The sequence below is a fragment of the Stegodyphus dumicola genome, chromosome 1, assembly GCF_044657685.1.
Source record: "Stegodyphus dumicola isolate Sdum_Otavi_A_Nest chromosome 1, ASM4465768v1".
NCBI classification, from domain to species: domain Eukaryota; kingdom Metazoa; phylum Arthropoda; class Arachnida; order Araneae; family Eresidae; genus Stegodyphus; species Stegodyphus dumicola.
Window position 1 is genome coordinate 187,978,401 of NC_140768.1, and position 19,346 is coordinate 187,997,746.

General features: G+C 28.5%; 1 protein-coding gene across 27 annotated transcripts in view; it reads right to left on the reverse strand.

Moving 5' to 3' along the window:
- The window catches only part of trol (terribly reduced optic lobes), a 743,500-nt gene that overhangs the window by 217,510 nt on the left and 506,644 nt on the right, over positions 1-19,346 (reverse strand). For all 27 annotated transcript variants that reach the window (XM_085823935.1, XM_085823887.1, XM_085823928.1 and 24 more), the window contains 8 exons: positions 18,149-18,268; positions 15,180-15,311; positions 13,332-13,619; positions 13,123-13,247; positions 12,058-12,270; positions 11,118-11,294; positions 6,976-7,121; positions 1,349-1,460 (listed from right to left, as the gene is read on the reverse strand). In XM_085823935.1, coding sequence (XP_085680061.1) covers positions 1,349-1,460; positions 6,976-7,121; positions 11,118-11,294; positions 12,058-12,270; positions 13,123-13,247; positions 13,332-13,619; positions 15,180-15,311; positions 18,149-18,268 — 1,313 coding nt within the window. The remainder of the gene's footprint in view (positions 1-1,348; positions 1,461-6,975; positions 7,122-11,117; positions 11,295-12,057; positions 12,271-13,122; positions 13,248-13,331; positions 13,620-15,179; positions 15,312-18,148; positions 18,269-19,346) is intronic.

Here is a 19,346-nt window from a genome sequence, read left to right on the forward strand (position 1 = left end):
TCAACAGCATACATTAAGGAGGAGTATCAGCACTTAAAATTATTTTTTTCTGACGTTCAATAAATTAAAATGAGATACAGTCAAAAGTCGTTAATCCGGATTCGTCGGGACTTCGGCGATACCAGATTATTGATTTTTCCGAATTATAGATCATCAGTTTAAATCTCGTAAGATGGCATGCAGAAATTTTAAAATTAAAAATATGAAACCATAGTTTATGAAATAAAGAACAATTATGATCTAAAGGGTATCAAAATTTACAAAAAAAAAAAACTTAATATTTATTTGTTTACTTTATTAAATATTTCTTTCAATGTAAGTTGTTTAAGTTGCTTCGTTTTATGTGATAATACTTTCTCTTTAATTCTATAAACAGACATAATTTCTTGTTCAGTTACAAAGTTCCGCTGTTCAAGTCCCGTAATTGCTGTGCCGAGAATACCGACTAACTTGTCAATTGAAATTTTTTCGTTTTCACTAACCTCTCTCGTCACCTTCTTCATGTCTTTATCCATTTTTTGCAGCAATTCCACTTTTTGTTTTAACAGACATCGAAACATACTTTCGTTTTGTAGATCATTTGGGAGCTCCAGCATCGGAAATTCTATTTGACATAATCGAAAGTTCAAGTTTACTTTTATAAAATTGTTCTTACAGTCTGCAAAAAATAATAAGCGCATCCAATTCGAAGATTAAGGAACAACGCAATCATCAACATTAACTGAAATAGATAATTAGATAATTTTAGCTTATACCGCCCATTATACATTAAACGTGCACGCGAAAACGTATTCTGCGCTTGTCCACACGCATATGCGCAGTCGTAAAGGTCTTACGCGCATGCGTAAACGCCTTTGCGCATCCGTCAACGCAGCGCATGCGCAGAAAGTTTTTAGCTTTGAGGTCCGGATTATAGATCATTCCGGATTATGGGTATCCGAATTAACAACTTTTGACTGTATTAAAAACTTTATTACATCTATTTATTTATTTATATTTTATTAAACTAGTTTATAATAAAGTAAGTTTAGATTAAATGGCCTTTGTCCAGCTACAAAGTAGTGTGTCTTCTGAGAATGCTTAAAAACAGGCTAGGTTGCTATATTCCATAAATCAAGTGCAAATCCTTCTTTCATTTTAAGTTGGATTCATCAGGATGTTATTGATAAACTCTCGTATAACATTTTAAACATGTTAATTGTTGATATGCATACTATTCATATAATATTTTATGTAAGTGAATGTAATATTTTTCCCCTTCTCTTCTTAAAAAAGATCACACTGCAACCACAAAACAGTTACTCAAAAAAATACAATAAAACCGGAACTTTATAATAAAAACAAATACCTCACAAGAATTTCCTGTATAACCTTGAGGGCAAGAACATTTTTCAACATACACAGCTTGAGGAGCTGTAGGGTCAGCTAATGATGCAGAATCCATATGGAAATTAAGAATGCTATAAGACATAGAAGAAACAAGCTTAAATAGCAAATAAAAATAATAGAAGATAAATACCAAAAACAAATTTTTTAAATGTTAATTTTTTCATATTTTAAAATATCTGAACTGAAAAGAAAAGTAGTTTCAAAAGTGAGAAAACTGTCATAATGGCCTAGGTGGCATTTCTTCCTGCAAAACTTTTACTTCTGACAAACATAAACATATAGGGAAACTAATTGCAAAAATAGATTAAGATAAGTTATTATTTATATTTTAGTTAGTATAAACATATTTAGTTCAAGGTAAGGTATTTAAACTATTCAATTATCTTTCAAAATCTCGTAAAACATCTTTAACATTCCAGCTTTTACATGTAAAGGTGTTTTACATATGCAAGCTCTTTTTTTTTTTTTTTTTCCAAATAACTTCAAAAATTTCAATAGCATTTTGTTTAGACAAATAAAGTGTTAAAAAAATAATGCTAATTTAATAAATTAAGATAAGAAGTCCATAAAAAATTTAAACTGATTGAATTATAAAAAATATTGTTTCTTTTTCCTATATTTCCAGTATATAAAGCATATATTATTAAATGTTAAATAACAACATTAAAGAAATAATCTAAAATAACTGGGAATTTATAAGAATGGTTGAAATAACATTTACTTAAAGAAATTAATATTATCTTACTGATATTACTTAATATTTTACATGTTTAAGGCATGATTAAATGAAACATGTTATAACATTTAAGATAACTGAACCAGTACATCAAAAGCTTTGGAAAGCAGTATACAATGAAGTGAGAATGCATCAGATATCATTAGAAGCCGTCATATGCTTTTAAACAAGCATCTCACAAACTAGAAAATGGCAGACATGACAGGGCAGTGGAGTCGAGCAGATTTTGCGGTAAAAGAAGTCGGAGCTGGAGTCACTAAAAACAGGTTGACTCAGACTCCAGTTTTAATTGGACAGTTTGAATTTTAAATGAAATTAAAATGAATTGAAAAAAATTAATGACAAGCTGAGTTATTATTTTTATTTATGAACTGTATACATTAATAAATAGTTATTTTATTTGCCTATTAATAAATATAAGGGAGGAGGATGGACATGATATTTGCCATTAGTGAATAAATTGATTCATTTAGTTACTTCATTTAGTTACAAATCTCACTGGCAAATTTAGGTAAGCAGCAATAGCAGCAAGAATTTCTAAAATTGATGCCATTCTTAGGAAGCTAGCAGGAAGAGGAGCAATTATTGATCAAGCAATGCGATAAGGAAGTACATATTTGATGATAAAGAGGTTTTTAGAATTAAGAACTTTTTTAGGAGATGCAGATAACTCTAATGTTTCACTAACAGGAAGACTGTAAAATGATCTTGCAGAATTGCAAATTCTTCTTTTTATATCGTATATAGCCACAAAAAGCTGCAATCTGAAGAATTGACAGGAGGTGAAAATGGGATGTTTGTTCTTTCTGAAATGGACGGTTTATTGCAGAAGGAATAATTTCTTCAATGAAGAAAAGAGAAACTTGTCTGCTAGACAATGAGATCTTGTTGAGTTCAATATATGGAGAATGAAACACCGAATTTTCTTGGATGACGAACAAATTAAAAGGGCAAAGAAAGTCAACTATGAACTTTCATTAAAAATGAAATTATTCTCAGAACAATTACAGAATTCGAAGCAGGGCAGTCAAACTGCAGACATTGCAATTGAGTCTCTATCATCCTTTTCCACTGATGAATTAGATTTTGAGAAATATTTTTGGATAATATTGAAAAGGCTAAGGCAAAGCGAATGAAAATAAACAATAGCCTTTAGATATAAAAATGAAAAAAATACAAACAAGATTTCTATATGGCTTTTGAAGAAATAGAGAAATATGATTGTGCTTGCAAGACACCTCTTTTAGAACTTATAAAAATCTATCCTGAAAAGTTAAAAGAAGTAGCCCTAACAGTAACAGCTCTTCCTCCTACTCAAGTTAGTGTGGAAAGTTCTCAGCTCTGAAGTTTATCAAATCTGAGCTATGGCCCTCCAACAAAGAAGATCTTGCCGAAGCTATACTGTTTCTTAGAAATAACTAATGCCAGTTTTTCCATTTCATAGTAAAGGCTAATTAATATAAATAATTTGCTATGCCATCTGTAGCAACTATTACTTATTTTATATTAAAGAAATAAGCTGTAACCCATGTGTGTATGTTTACATACCTCTCTCTCTCTCTCTATATATATATATGTAATGTAACAGCTCTTGTCCGGAATAAATAGATTTGGTGAAGAATCATAGATGTAGTCGTAGCTTAAATTATCAGACAATAAGTTTAAAAAACAGGATCCATTTATTATTAGTCAGGAGAAATAGCAGTTACAAAATTCATATGTTCAGAGTAAATAAAAAAGAATTACTAATAACTTTTTGTATGAAGTTTACTGCATTGGTACATTAAAGAAAAGCCCCGATATTCTTTTGTGAGTCCTTTTACAGCCTCTGGAAAGGAGGAGCTTCCAAGAAATGACGTCAGCCTCGTCAGCCACTCCAGTTCGCTTTAAATACTTCCAGAACATTCTATAACTGTACGTGTAGAAAAAGCAGGAAAAACAACTTGACTATGGGGCTGTATATTTAATTCCATGTACTTTCAAATAAGAGACCAACGCCATTAAAAATGAAAAGAACATACAGTTAGAATTTTAAGTGTTTTCTTGACTATGGAATTTTATTATTACATATATGAGGGTGTCGAAGTCATTAAAATTCCATGAGTCAGAGTCAGAGTCAGTCATTTTTCCCTACTCGACAGCCCTGAGACATGACCTGTGCATTTAAAATAGAATCACTGGTCTTTCAGAACATTTTTTTTTAAAGACTGAACAAATGAAAGTCATGTAGTAGAACATCAAGGTTAGAAACTCAATGGTGCAATATTTCTGTGTTCATACATCATGCCCAAAGTTCACAAAATGTGGACAAGTAATGTCATAAAAGACAAAAAACTGTATAAAAGCCTCCTCAATCATTTATCTTAGGGTTTCATGTAGTTCATCAGTGCTGCGTTTGTGACTGCTAATATTGATGCTCAAATCAAGCTCTTTGAAGTATTCCAACAGAAGTTCTTGGACACCAAAGAGTAGTCAACATAACATTACTCACAACAGCCTGCAACTTGAATTTTTTTGAGTTAGGTTAGCACATAAGTTTTCATTTTATGCTTATTATTTTACTAAATAGTTGAAAGTGAGAGCAAAGAAATATATTATACTCTGCTTTTCCACGATCATCATGTTTTTTAAACTCCAGTCTATCTTTACTTCCTTGTATGAAGTAAAAAGGAAGTATTGTAATTGTTAAAAATTTCGGGTATCATATTTCAACGAAAATATTCATTTTGACCACTATTGAATGCAACTTAATGATGCTTTTGTGTGACATCTGTATGCAAGGGCAGAATAAAGGACTCTTCTTTTTCCAAAAAAAAAATATTAAAACATTTAAAATGAATTCTGAAGAGATCTTTTTGTGCTCTCTGTACGTAAGTACCTCACATAACTCAAAAAAGAGTAACCTCAGAACATTGAAATTTTGTATATAGGACTGCTATAACATGTAGATGTGCACCTCCCATTTTGGTAGCAATCAGCCACACCAAAAGTATATAAATATATGTGTGTATGTACGTATATCCACTCTGTTACTCGGCTCAGTTTCTTTATCCTTATATGTTTTAAATTTTGCATTTTTTGCTTTAAAAATTATTGAATTATGTTGTTCTTATCTTCCAGTTAAGGTTTTTATGCCTTTAGTTAACCTGCATGCAGTAACTGTGGCATTATCAAAAATTTAAAAGTTTTTGAAGGGCGGCTAAGCCTAATTTTTGTTAGCATGGCAGCCATATTTGTTTACAATTGAAACTTAGCAGGATAGTGGATTTGTTGCCAATCTACAGAAACTACAAAGTAACGTATTCTTTTGCAACAGCAAAGTAATGTATTCTTCTAATTAATTTTAATGCAAATTAAATTTTGCTTAATTCATTCTGGAATTAAAATTTTAGTTATTAACTTGTTTTTGCGTAGAAACTGTAATTTTTTAATTGTAACTGTACTTGGTGTTTTATGTTTTTCTATATCTTTCAATTTTTAATGAAAATATTTTGAATTTTTATGCATTTTTGCCTTGCCGCGAAGTGAGAACTGGATTAATTAGAAGTGCATGCGCATTAGGTAAGTGGCTCTGAATCATCTATGAAAAACAGTTTCTTTTTTAATTGTTTAATTTTTTTATACATCGTTTTAGATTTAGTATAGTGTTTGAATAGAAAATGTGGTAATTCTTCAGATGTGTGCACTCTTGAGTTATAAAATGAATGTGATGTAATGCTGTTAAGTGAACTTAGCGCCGAAGTGTCGCTATGGTAAATAAATATAGCTAACTTTAAAGAGTACATTTATTCTATTGTGGCTTATGCACTATCCATGGCGATCTATATGTTGACTCAATTCAAAACTCATTAACTGTTAATTCAATGTGTTTAAATAAAATGAAGAAAAATTGTGTATAATTTAATATTCCATACAAGGAAGACATGTGGTGTATACATCAGATTTTTTTTTTTTTTTTATGATGGCCAGCCAGTATCTATAATACACCTTGTAGACAGCACCTTCTGATACTTTGATTTCTTCATAACAACCATTTTAACTATCCCAAATGACACAAATTCCTCAGCAAGCAAATGTAAGTTCTGCTGATGGTCATTTTCTACTCAAGTATCAATTCTGAAAAATGTTTCACTTGTTACAAAAAAACATGTACCTAGTCCAGCCACTGAAGGTGTTTTCTTTTCTTTCTTTCAGATACTCAACCACTGTTATCATCAGCAAAAATTTATCACCATACACGTTCTGCTTTCTGCAATGAATATTGACTACCAACATCTTTCTGGAATTAACATCTAAAAACAATTCTTTACAGAATCAATACTTCTTCTGTTAAGAAGAAAATTACTACTTATTGATCCACCTTGACTGATTCTAAATCAGTTTTTATACGCAAAAACCAGATATTCCAAGAAGAGTGAATTTTTCTTGCTTTTCATTTGTCTTGGTTTCTCAAACAAACTATGATATCATGCTTCTTGTGCTCTAGAACCTATGATGTGTCACAAAGAGATTTCATTCAGAGATTTCATATCAAAAATATTTACAAGAAAGCAGTTAAAAATTAAATGTTTCTAGAGAGGATATATAATATATGATATAACAAACGTCTTCAAGTAATTACCTCCAAATATACATAAATTATCAAAAGTATATATTATAACTTAAATGTATTTTAAATTATATCAACACAATATATGTTCATTCATAATTTCATTTTAGCAGCTACATGAATGGCACGTGGTTTAGAAGAATGATGTATGTTATGTCTTGGAAAATGTAGGAATAAAGAACTAAAAATACTTCTAACATCTAATATGTACATATTTATAGTGTAGTCAATTATTTATTACCTGGAATGAATCATTTCATCATCATAACTAGCTCGAACATAAAATGCTTCAATGTTTTGTAACACCATCATAATATCTTGTCGTGTTGTAATATCTACAACAGGAACATCAGCTCGCCCTTGAGCTTCACTTTTGTGCCATTCTCCCTGAAATTTAATGTTTTATAATAATTTATAAAATAAAATGTACTTAAATATGCCATTTAAAAAAAACATTTACAATTTAAAAACATATATTTGAATTACAAATAAAAGAGTAGAATACTGCAATAATGTTGCACGATATCATGATAAAATATGCTGTAATATCTTAGAATGAATTAAAAAACTTGATTCTTTCTGCACAATGAACAAACTCAGTTAAGAAATATATTTTATTTGTTATTCAGCATCTTGTAAGTAGACAGCTTAAATACATGGCCTACAAAATATTTATATATTGTGGCATGATCCACTAGATTTATTAGCAAATAAGTCATCTATGCTTAGAATTATTGAGACAGCTTCCAGAATTTTCAACTATGCACAAGTATAATGATTACATAAAAATTCTGGGAGATTTCGCTGGATGCTACACTGAAATAATGTAACACACAGAGCCATCAAGCTCAGCAGTAACACACTGATGTTTCAGATACCATTGCAATCATGTTTAATTTTTAGTTAATTTTTCTATACTGAGCATCAGTTAACTAATCATTCCAAAGTTTTGGGTTAAAATACTGAACGATTTCTAAGGTTAGGATTCAAAACATTCGAATGACAGAAAAAGCATCAAGAGTCCATGTTTGGAATTTAAAATCTTTCTTTCTGAGATCTGATGATTTGAATGTATGTAAAAGAATAAAAATGTAACTTGTAATCCATTTCGCATCTAATGAATTAATTCAATTACTTAAAGCTAAATTTGTTCTCAGTATACTGACCCTCATAAAAAATTATTAATTTTTATACAAAAGACTAAAAAGGTTGATAGCTTTTTTTAAAATAATTTTTCTTTCTCAAATAAAATTTCTCTACAATTTTTCTTGACTTGAATTGCTTCATTTATTTTTTAAAAAGGACTTCTTTCGAGTTAAGGGGGGAAAAAAACACTCTTTTTTTTTTTTTTTTTTTTTTTTTTTCAATTATGTATAATTCACTCAAATGAAAAATATTTTACATAACTGTATTCTTAAAGACCAATGGATATTCTTCCAATTTTAGCTTACTTCTAAAATCAAACAACAATTATAAAAGGAGAATGATAAAGGAAACAAAAAGAAAACCTTTGCTTTTTCCATCTGAAAGAAGAATGCTCAACTGCATAGTACAGTAATTTCAAATTTACACCTGTATTATGAAAGCATTCACTAAAGAACTAAAGTTTATCATAGAGCTTACTGATACAGATTTATACAAATACTCTATGCACATTTCTTTCTTTCTGTTATTTTATGCAAATATTCAGAATAAAATATCAGTCGAGCTTCCATGCTGTGCAGTTTAAACTAAATTTTCCCTTTCATTACTTCCTGGTAAAAGAATTCCACTTTTATTAACTGGTTAGAATGCTATTTTATCATAATTATTATTTTTAAAAATAAAAGTAATTAATTGTGTGTTACATACTAACTGTTTTTAATTTAATATTTTCAGGAAAGACTACTATGTGTTTCATTCTGTGCAGTCAATTAATTACAGTAAAGCATGCAAAAGCTAACTGCATGAGAAAATGAATGCTTTTTAGAGACAAGGAAACTGACTCATATTCATGCCATACATGAAGAAAACTACAGAAACAGCTATGGCTTATTTGTTGCCGTCTGAATCAGGATCAATTTACCAATATTTAATAATCTCATCAATATTGCAAATGATGGTCCAAAAAATGCCCATGTAAAAATTTAAGTTCTTTTCAAGTAATTTTCACCAATATTAATTAGCTATAATCTAAAAGTTTATATCATCTGTTATAATACAGATCTAGCGCAAAAGACAAAAGACTAAACCATGCATTGTTATCAGTATTTCTGACATATCCTATACAGAAAATAAAATGAACTTTCTTGTTTGAAGTAATAATGCTACAAATTTAACAGCATATTAAATGTTTACTTTTATCAATTTCTAATGGCAAAAGTAACACCAATTAATTTAAAATTTCTGTTAATTTTGACATGTAGCAGCTGCTCTTAAAGCATTGTTTTTCCCTTTGATTTCCCTACACACATATTTACAGTTGCTTTTTACTTTACAAACTTTCACATATACAATTATGATAAATGCTATATGTTCAAATGGTATGAATTGTTTGGTGATCAGAACAATTCTTAAGAAAAATCCCTTATTTGAACACATTGAAGATGCAGTGCTTGGTGCAATCAATAGTTATCAGTCAAAAATTCAGTGTTGATACAGTCAACAGACCTGATACATCTCATATAGGAACAGACAGAGGAGGAGCCAGTTAAAAAGTTTGACACAAAGTTAATAGAAGTAGCTTTTTACAAGTTCGAAAAAGACTTTCCTCTTTTTTGAAAAAAAAGACACAAATTCTGAAGGCTTTACTAAAGTAATGTCTGTTGTTCATGATATCATATACTGCTTTCATCTTACTTGCAATGAAAGAAAAGAAAACCTGTTCATGATACTATATAGTGTCCCATCTTAAATAAGATGCAAAAAGAGAAAACCTGTTCAGACTAGTTTAGACACTTATTTTCTTAAGAAAGACATTTCAGAAATTGGTATTGTTGTCTTACGGCAACATCCTTCATCTCTCATACTGATCCTAATTAAAAATGCCCCCTTTACTTGTCAGTGAAATTTCAGAAGGCAAGTCATCTCTTCCTATATAAAGATATACTAGTCTCCTTCTTGCCCTATTGACACATGCCTCAAAGACAACAACCCAAGGTATGTACTGTACAGTAAAGTTATTCATTTAAAATTATTCATAATGTATTAAACTATGTAATGTAATAATGTGTTAAAATATTATAGGTATGAATGAAAAACATTAAAATATATTATTTATTTTCTTAGTATTTTTAATTATTTATGTCACAGTATTTATAGCTGTTACCTCCCAAATATCACTATGAGGTATGTGTATAAAACCTAGTAGCATTTTACAGATAAACTGGTGGTACGAATGATCACTTGGAATGTAACTTGTTCATAAGGTGAAGAGCATCTGTACCTACTATCACATTTCATTCATTTTATTATTCCACAATATTTAAATGCTTTAGGTGGGTTGCATAACGTAATCTATCTTGTAAATTTCATATGGATATCATAATTAGAACCGTGTTGCAAATGTTTTTCTGATTATTATTTGTATTTAAAGAGAAGTTACCAGTACATGTAAATTTCTATTTTATATTTTTCATTTTTTTAATTACTTAAGTTTTTTTATTATTATTATTATTATTCAAAAAGATAGCTAAATAAATACTTTAAAAACAGTACATTTTATTTACTTATGAAATTTTGAAAAACAGTTATGCAACAGTGAAATTTAAGAATACTGGAAGCTTTACTTAAAAAAAAAAAAAAAAAAACTTTCTTGTTAAATAAAAATAAATAAATAAATAAAAGCAAGGCATCTGAATTAGAATTAAATATAAAATAGCATTTTGAAGATATTAATTAGCTTCAATATAAGATGTAATAACTGTTTAGAAAACAAACTAATAATAGATATTAATTTTAAATAACTTTCTTTTAATTAAAAAATAACAAATTATACTTAAAATATAAAAAATTTTTGAAATTTTTTCATTTCAATATTTGTTACCTTTAAAAGTTGAAATAAAAAACTGCAGTAAAGTTCAGAGAAAATCCTTGACAGCAAAATAAAATTAATCTTGCTTTAAATAAATAGTCAGTGATAAAATTAATCTTTTAGATAGAAATTTAATAAATCAGCAACAAAAATAAGTTGCATGCTTAAGAAAAAGGCAAATATATTTTTTACATTGTTTTGAAATATTTTAGCATTGATCTATATGAAAAGTTATATTAATAAATGAACTTCTAGATTCTGATATAATGGCATGTTAAGTATTCTATTATGCATCAAATGAAATTAATGCAAAACATACATTGTTGTACATAAAATTCACTATATTTAAAAAAGAAATAAAGGTGACTTACTTCCCAGAAGCGAACTTCAACATTGTTATCACGTTGAGGTCCATAAGGTTGCTTCAGAACATGGTATAGCGTGATTCCATTTCCTCTTATAATAAAGTCTGCTATCCTGGGAGGCTTTGGAAGGAATGGTGCTGAATATCTGAATATGTAACGAATATATCCTCCATAACTGTTGAGCTAAACATTTAAGAATGATCTTTATTTTCACATGTACTCATTTTATAAAAGTTTTAAAATAAATTTCATCAATGGAATAATTGCAAATAATGTTTCAAAAGATAACTTTTCAAAATGCATATTTAACAATCAGTGAGCACTGTGAACAAAAAATGTATCATGAAATTTTTGAATTCACAGCCTCATGTAACTTCAAACTTCAAACCCTTTATTACTTTTATTACATTCTGTTACTTAAATGTATGCACAAACAGAATATGTGACCATTATAATATGACACTAAATGTTGTCCGTATGCTTACGTTTTAGACTAAAGCTCTAGGATGCTTTTTCTAAGTTAAAATAGTCTTAAGATTTTTTCCAATGGTTCCACATATACCCTCCTCCCCAAAAAAACAAATATAAATTTAATTATAGTTGTAAATAACAAGTTATTTTAAACATCTATAAAACATAGTATCAATTAAATATTCTAAAAATGTTAAATTTATGCAAATGTACACATAGGTATTATATTTTTCAAGCGATATAAATATGAGATAAGTCAAAATCATGGTAAAGAAATAACTAAAACTAGTAATATCAATTTAGGGTCTACATAAATATTTTAGGACATTTCTAGCTGATCTAAAAAGAAAAGAAAAAAAATAAGGTAAGAAATTTAATTCCTGTGATACTCTGAACATAAAATACATATTGGTGTTTAGTGAAAAAAAAGTTACACTAATCTAGCTTATATAGTAAAAAAGGTTAATGTAAATACCTGATTTCCCAGGAATTCAGGAGGTAAGCTCCAATAGTAATATACATCAAGAGGTGCATCATTACGAACATGACCTTCCACTTTGTATTCTCGATTGGCAGAATTATATTGAATCGCATTCTGATTTGGAGGATATCGTTGGCCAACATCTTCATAGTTACCTCTTGCATCTTTTTGTAATGCAACAATTGATATTTCAGTTTGGAGTGGTATCTAAAATGCAAAAAGTGAGTAATTAAATGTATTCTATATACAGGACATACAACAGAACAGTGATTAACACACTTTAAATTCAGAATGCAGAAAATATGATGAACATAAATGGACACCCACAACATACTACTTCAGCATGTTCAGAATATCATAAATGAATTTCACTAAAAAAAAGGCTATAAAGAAAATATTAAAAAATGGAGTAATTGGAAATTTAAGAATAATTTATTATATAATGAGAATTATAAGATAAATCATTAATCTTAAGAATATTTTACTGTATAATTATACATATAATTTGTTATATACATTTATATCTATAGACAGATAGACGAATATACATAGAGAGATAGATAGATATAGATAAAAATCAAACTAATGCAATATCAGACAATTATAATTTAAGTTACATTGTTCTAAAATTTTTACAGCCTAGTCATTTCATACATGCATTTTCTTCTTTGCCAGAGAGAGCAATTTCAGGGTGAGAACAGATAAATAAGATAAAATACTTAATTAAACATGCAGCATGTTTTAGAGTAAAAAATGAATTAATTTTTAATTAAAAGCACAGAAGTTCCAACATTACACATTCAATACTTCTAATAAAAATTTGGTTATACTGTTAGTAATAAAAAATTTTCTATATCCATGAATAATTTACAGAATTTCAATTTAAAGAATATATTTCTCAAAACTAATATATTAAGAACATTCATATTTAGAAATCTTTCCAAAAAATGACCATATACTAATAAGCAGAGATAGAAATCTATTTTATATATGGATGAATAAATAATATAAAAAAATGCATTAGAAAAACTTTAAACAAACATTAAAAAAAATACTAACACTGATAAGATGCAGACTACTACTATAACAAGCTTCTGTTACACCAAAGCAGAAACATCTCAAACAATCAGAAGAGACTGTAGCTTTTTCATTAAACAGAGGAGGTCGACATACTCCAGCTTTTGCTACAAAGAAAACAGAACTGAAGTCACAAACTATATTCATACAGTCATTCAACCTAAAATTGCAGTTAAAAATAAAATGCTTACGTTTTACCACTAATACAGTATCTGGGATAGCCAATACACTGTCTTTACTATTTATGGCCTCACAACTCCATGCTCCTTGATCAGTTTGCCTGGCATTACGTATGGTTACAGTACCACGTCCATTTTCGCTAGTTACAGAAACACGTGGTCCAGGTGGTATGTTTCCCCAATTAAGTCGCCAACTGATTATAGGTGTTGGGTTGCCAACAGCAGTGCAAATAATTGTAACAGTTTCATCTTCTTCAACAGTTAATGTTTCAGGTGGTGGCTGTGTTATAGTTGGTGCAGCTATTAAAAGTAATATTATATATTTTACATACAAACACATAAACACACATTACACAAGAAGAAAGGCAAAAATAACAATAAGAATTAGCATAATAGGCATAAAAGATGATAAGACATATTTTAAAGAATCTGACCAAGCATTCCTCTTGACTGCATGGTGAATGAAGCCATGTGAAAACAAAAATAGAGTATTTCAAAATATTTTGTAAAAAAAAGGGGGAAGAATTCATAACATATGAAGCACATAATGTCATCTGTTGATGGCAAGGTGAATGTCAAACAATTTAAGATCCAGCTTGAATAGGTTAAGTAAAACAAGAAGTTAGAATTTTGATAATTAATCAAAAAGATTTTTATAAGTACAGAAAACATTCCCAAAATACATTTCAAAAATTAAGCAAATGAAGACTTTTGGATAATTTTCACAGCGGAAAAATGGAAGACATGATTTTCTAATAATATTATACTAGAGAGCAGGGGTTCTCAACCGGTGATATGCAAGAGAAAAATAGGTGGTATGCAAAGAAACAAAGTACTTTTAACTATTAAATTCAAAAATTAAAAATCCAACTTCCTGATTGAGGCTTTTCTACAACACTCATAAATTTATGCGATTTGAGCTTTGTTCAAAAGGTTTTTCAATTTTTGTTTAGATAGTACGCGTTAGTCAAAAGGTAGAGAACCTCTGCAATAGAGTGTTTAAGTTTTCTTGAATGCTAAGTGTCAGGTTCCTTGATACAAAATTTCAAAGCTTGCTTAGTTGTAAAATGGTTAAAAAAATAAAACCACCTAAAATAAATGAAATTTTATAATTAACCTCAAAGAAGAATAGAATAATTACCAAATAATTATTAATAGAATAAATATCAAGAATTTTTATTTAGAATAAAATATTAGTTCAAAAATCTGATAGTAAGTTAATAATTAGTTAACTAAAATGATTATCATCATTTCATTTTTCTTTGAGTGGCATTTTGAACAGTTTTATTACTATTAAATTTATCTGCTTATCTAGCAATGTTATTTTAAAGTCACTCTTAATGAAACAGGAAACTTTGCATGCATTAAAACGTTTTTAATAATCACCTGAAATCTAGTATGTTTCCATTTTGTGTAGCTTAACAACTTCAGGAAGTTTATCGGTATAAATCAAATAGCTAACATAATCTAACAATGAATGCAGATATCCGAAAGTTATTTTCTGAGTAGTTCTCTACTTTGTCATACAGTATACAAAATCATTCATAATCATAAAAAAAATGTATTTACTATCAAAGAATTAAATAAAGTACTTGGAGATGATATATTTTTTAACTCATTGATTTGCTGCATTAACTAAGCTAAGACAGAAGTTCAGTTACTACAATTAACTCACAAGTTCAGTTACGTGAGGTTTCATATTGCAAATTACTTGAGTATGCTTCCATATGACAACTTTCAAATAAAAAACATTTAATGTATGTCAACACATCACTGATATAGAACAGAACTAAGCCAATGTTATGTTAACACTATTAGTATTACAGCCCTATAACACTATTAGTATTACAATAATCTTACCACAGCCAATTTCATCAGATTTGTCTTGACAATCAAATTCACCATCACATTGAAATGCTTTGGGAATACATTGATCTCCAGATAAACAACGATATTCATCATAACGACATGGTGATCCAGCTGGATTAGGAGCTGTCAGTATGAAAATAGAAAATATTACATATATCACATTATTCAATGTAACAAAAAAAGCAGTATTTCCAAGCTAAATAGAATTATTTTGCATTATTAAAAAATTTTACTATATTGAAGAGTTATTGATGATATTCAATAACTTGATGATATGCAACACAGGAAAGTGCCTTTATTGTGCATCTAAGGATGAAATAAAGGAATCTAAGATTGTGATCTAAGATCAAAGTGATTGTGAAATATCCTACAAAATCAAAAATAAATGAAAAGCAATACATGACACTAATTCTTTAAACTACTGATGAGTTAAAGGAACAATGAAGCTATGTTAAGAACCAAAAGGTGCCATCAAAATGCTGTATAAAATATCGAATGACCCAAATATTATTATCATATGATTAATACTAACACTCTTTCAATCATAAACCCTTTTTTTATAATAAAGATTTGCAAAAACATAGACTTAATAGAAAAACTTATTAAATTCTTTCAAAACAAAGGGCTCTGTATAATTCGTAACATCTTTTAGTCACAACATTTTTTTTTTTTTTTTTTTTTTTTACCAAATGATACACAAAAATAAGACTACCAAGGCAGTTTCCAATGACATTCAGTTTTTAATTCCCCTGATTTTCCATGATCAAATTCAATGATTTCTATATTCAAACACTATCAGTTAATTAAAATGAATAATAAATTAATAATATGAATATTCATGTTACTAAAAAAAGCAACAAAATACCTAAGAATATTATAAAAACCTTAATTGCTTTACATTACCATGAACACAGCTTAAATTGTGCCAGAGCCCGGCTCCGGTACTTCTTAGTTTTTGGAATAAATTCTAATTTTAGTTGGAGCGCACCGGAATCCTAAATAAGAAGGCTCCGGCCCTTCGTTTTGTAACTGAACAACAATTTCAGTAGAAATTTGATCTCGAAAATTTTATTTTTAGCAATAAAATTATATTAAAAATTGCTTATTAAATTTTAATTTATATCTTTACATTTTATTTAAGCTTAATAATTTAATTACTTTAATTTTTAATTATTTAAATAAATTAATTATGAATGGATTAAACAATTATCAATTAAATAATAATTAAATATTAATTAATCATTTCAATTAAATAGTTATTAATTAACTTGATTACCATTAACTATTTAATTTTTAAATTATTAATGATTTTAATAGTCATTTTATTTATTGATTTACCAATTGTTCCTCTTTCCTGATGATCTTCCATAGGGCTCCGGCACTTTTACTTTTAGAAATTAAGCCCTAACTGTGAAGCAAATGAAAGAACGGTTATATTATATTATAAGAGAAGAGTGAATAAGTGCTCACTACAGGTGAAGAGGAAGACTAGTTGATAAAATTGCATCAGATATGAGGTATGTGAGGTGGAAATAAAGAATTATTGCAATCTTAAAAAATCTTAACAATCTTAATCAAAGATTTGAAGATAAGGGATTAATTTATTCTCATTCTTTTCAAGAGAAAAACCTTCAACTGCAAATTTTGCAACATGAAATATCTGAATAGTCCCCCCCTCGATGCATAGTGTTCACTGATGTGGCCAGAATAGATTTGTTTGGGTTAAATCTAGAACTGTAACTGTCATGCATATTTCAAATTTATTGTTATGGTTTTTTGCCAGATGTGTTTGGGATTACACATTCTGTATTTTGGTTAAAATAACAGTCCGAGACTAGCCCAAGATGTGTTAAAACTGGCTGACCTTTCTCAACTCAACTTGAAAGTCAATTTTCAAATCTTCATTCAGAAATAAGAACTGATTGAAATACTAGTCTGATGTAGCTTATGTATGGATATTTGCAGTAGCATCTCATGATGTTAATGTGTAGAAAATCAAGTACTGAATCAGAAAGAAATTAAACAAATTGGGTATTGCATGAGAACTATCACACTATGCATATAAGCATATACAAAATAATTTTTAGCGCAAAGGGGCAGTTTTTCCCAGTTCACTATAAGCGGTGTATCACTTTTTAAATTGTTACTACCAAATATTATCACCTTGCATTAAAGAAGTTTAATGAAGAATGTGCATGGATGATTGCATGTTTCTCGCATTATGAAAAAACAACAACACCTAGAGCCATTGAATTTTGAATAATGTACTCCTCCACCCGAACATGGGCACCTGGAAGCCCGAATATTGAATTTGTTTTATTACCTATTTTACAATTTGTAAAAATTTAACGAACTTTTGATAAACAAACTCAAGAATTTCAAAGTGAGCAATGGCAACACTGTACGGAAGAATAACATTTTTATCTCCAGCACACGAGCCTGTCTATTGGAAATTCTAAAGATATGATATTTTAAAAATATTTTGTGATACTGCTGTTGAACTGAACTTTATGTGGTTTAAGTGCAAAGAACATGATATTTAATAAATAAAGGTAACACACAAAATGTTAAAAAAATGCCCCTTTGGGTATAATCTAAAATCTTTCAGTTATATATATATATATCATATGCATTCTTAAAATTTGGAGGTACACTTCAAAAATCTCATGGCACAGTGGTTGAGAATAACTGCTATAGCCACGAAAGGATGACTGATGATGTTGAGCATCAAATAGTATCAACAGAATAAATGAAAATAAATAAACAATAAAATTATTTATTATATTACTTAAAATATTTATAAATGGATCTAAAATATAAACTAGATCATTAGGCAATACTGTTCATAAAATCTTACAAAGAAGACTAATTAATTTTAAGATTAATTATTAAAAAATGCTTGTAGATTTTTCTAATGTACATGAGACCCACAGATATTTGTACATTAAAGGGAAACTTACTGCAAGATTTTTCATCACTATTGTCAAAGCAATCATTATCTCCATCACAACGCCAAACTTTTAACACACATTTCTTGTTCTCACATTGGAATTCATTAGGTTGACACTGAAACTGATAATCTGAAAATAAAAACTATTGTTATTATAATAAATAGCTCCCAGTTCCATAGAACCTTGAATACATTTCAAAACGTGTTATAATTCTACATATCTTTAAAATACACAATACAGAATGAAGAAGAATCCTTGAAACACTACTCTCTACAGAGAAAATGCAAATGCATAACTTTGATCATGATACAAATGATTTTGATCTCTATACAGAAAATGCAAATACATGGTTTAATAATTTTATCAAGGGCTTACACCTTTTATTAAATGTCATATTATGTGCTTAATTTATTAACAAGCTAGTCTCCCCCCCCAACCTAAACCATGGCTAATTTGTGCATGTTTTTAACAAAATAATAATGTATAATAATATAAATTTTAAAAAAAACTGCAATTTGAAAATTTAAAAATGCAATACAACACTGCATTTGTTTAAAGTTTCAAAAATATAAATGTTAAGAACAGCAATCTGATCCTCATATGTAAATGCCAGTTTAATATTCGAAACAATTTTAGCTAAATAGTTAGTAGAAGCCTATTAATTTAAGAAGTAATCGCTCAAAAATATAAAATACAGAACTTAAATAGTTTACAGTGAGTTATTTAAAACAAGAAAAATAACTTGAAACATTATTAGTTTCATCACAAATCGATTTCACATTGATTGAGCACTTATTTAATAAATAAAAGGCTTAATTATTCAAAACATAACTACATATTTTTTCTTCTCACTAGATTACTTGCACATGAGGATTGCAATAAATATTTCTTTTAAATAGAAAATATATATTCTGCAAGGATAACAAATCTACAAACTAAAAAAAACAAACATTTCAAGGGGTTTCCTTCGAAGCATTAAATAACATAATTAAGCTAAATAATAATCAGTTTCAACAAATACTCCTAATGAAATGAAAACTTTAAAATAAATACTGCACCTATAATGATACAGAAATATAGATACATAGTACAATGAAATGAATTATAGAATTTTTGACACTAGCAGTAAAACTGTCACATTAACACTTTTTCAATATTATAACTAATTAGGATGGTAAAAAATTAAAAATACTTTAAAACTCTTCAC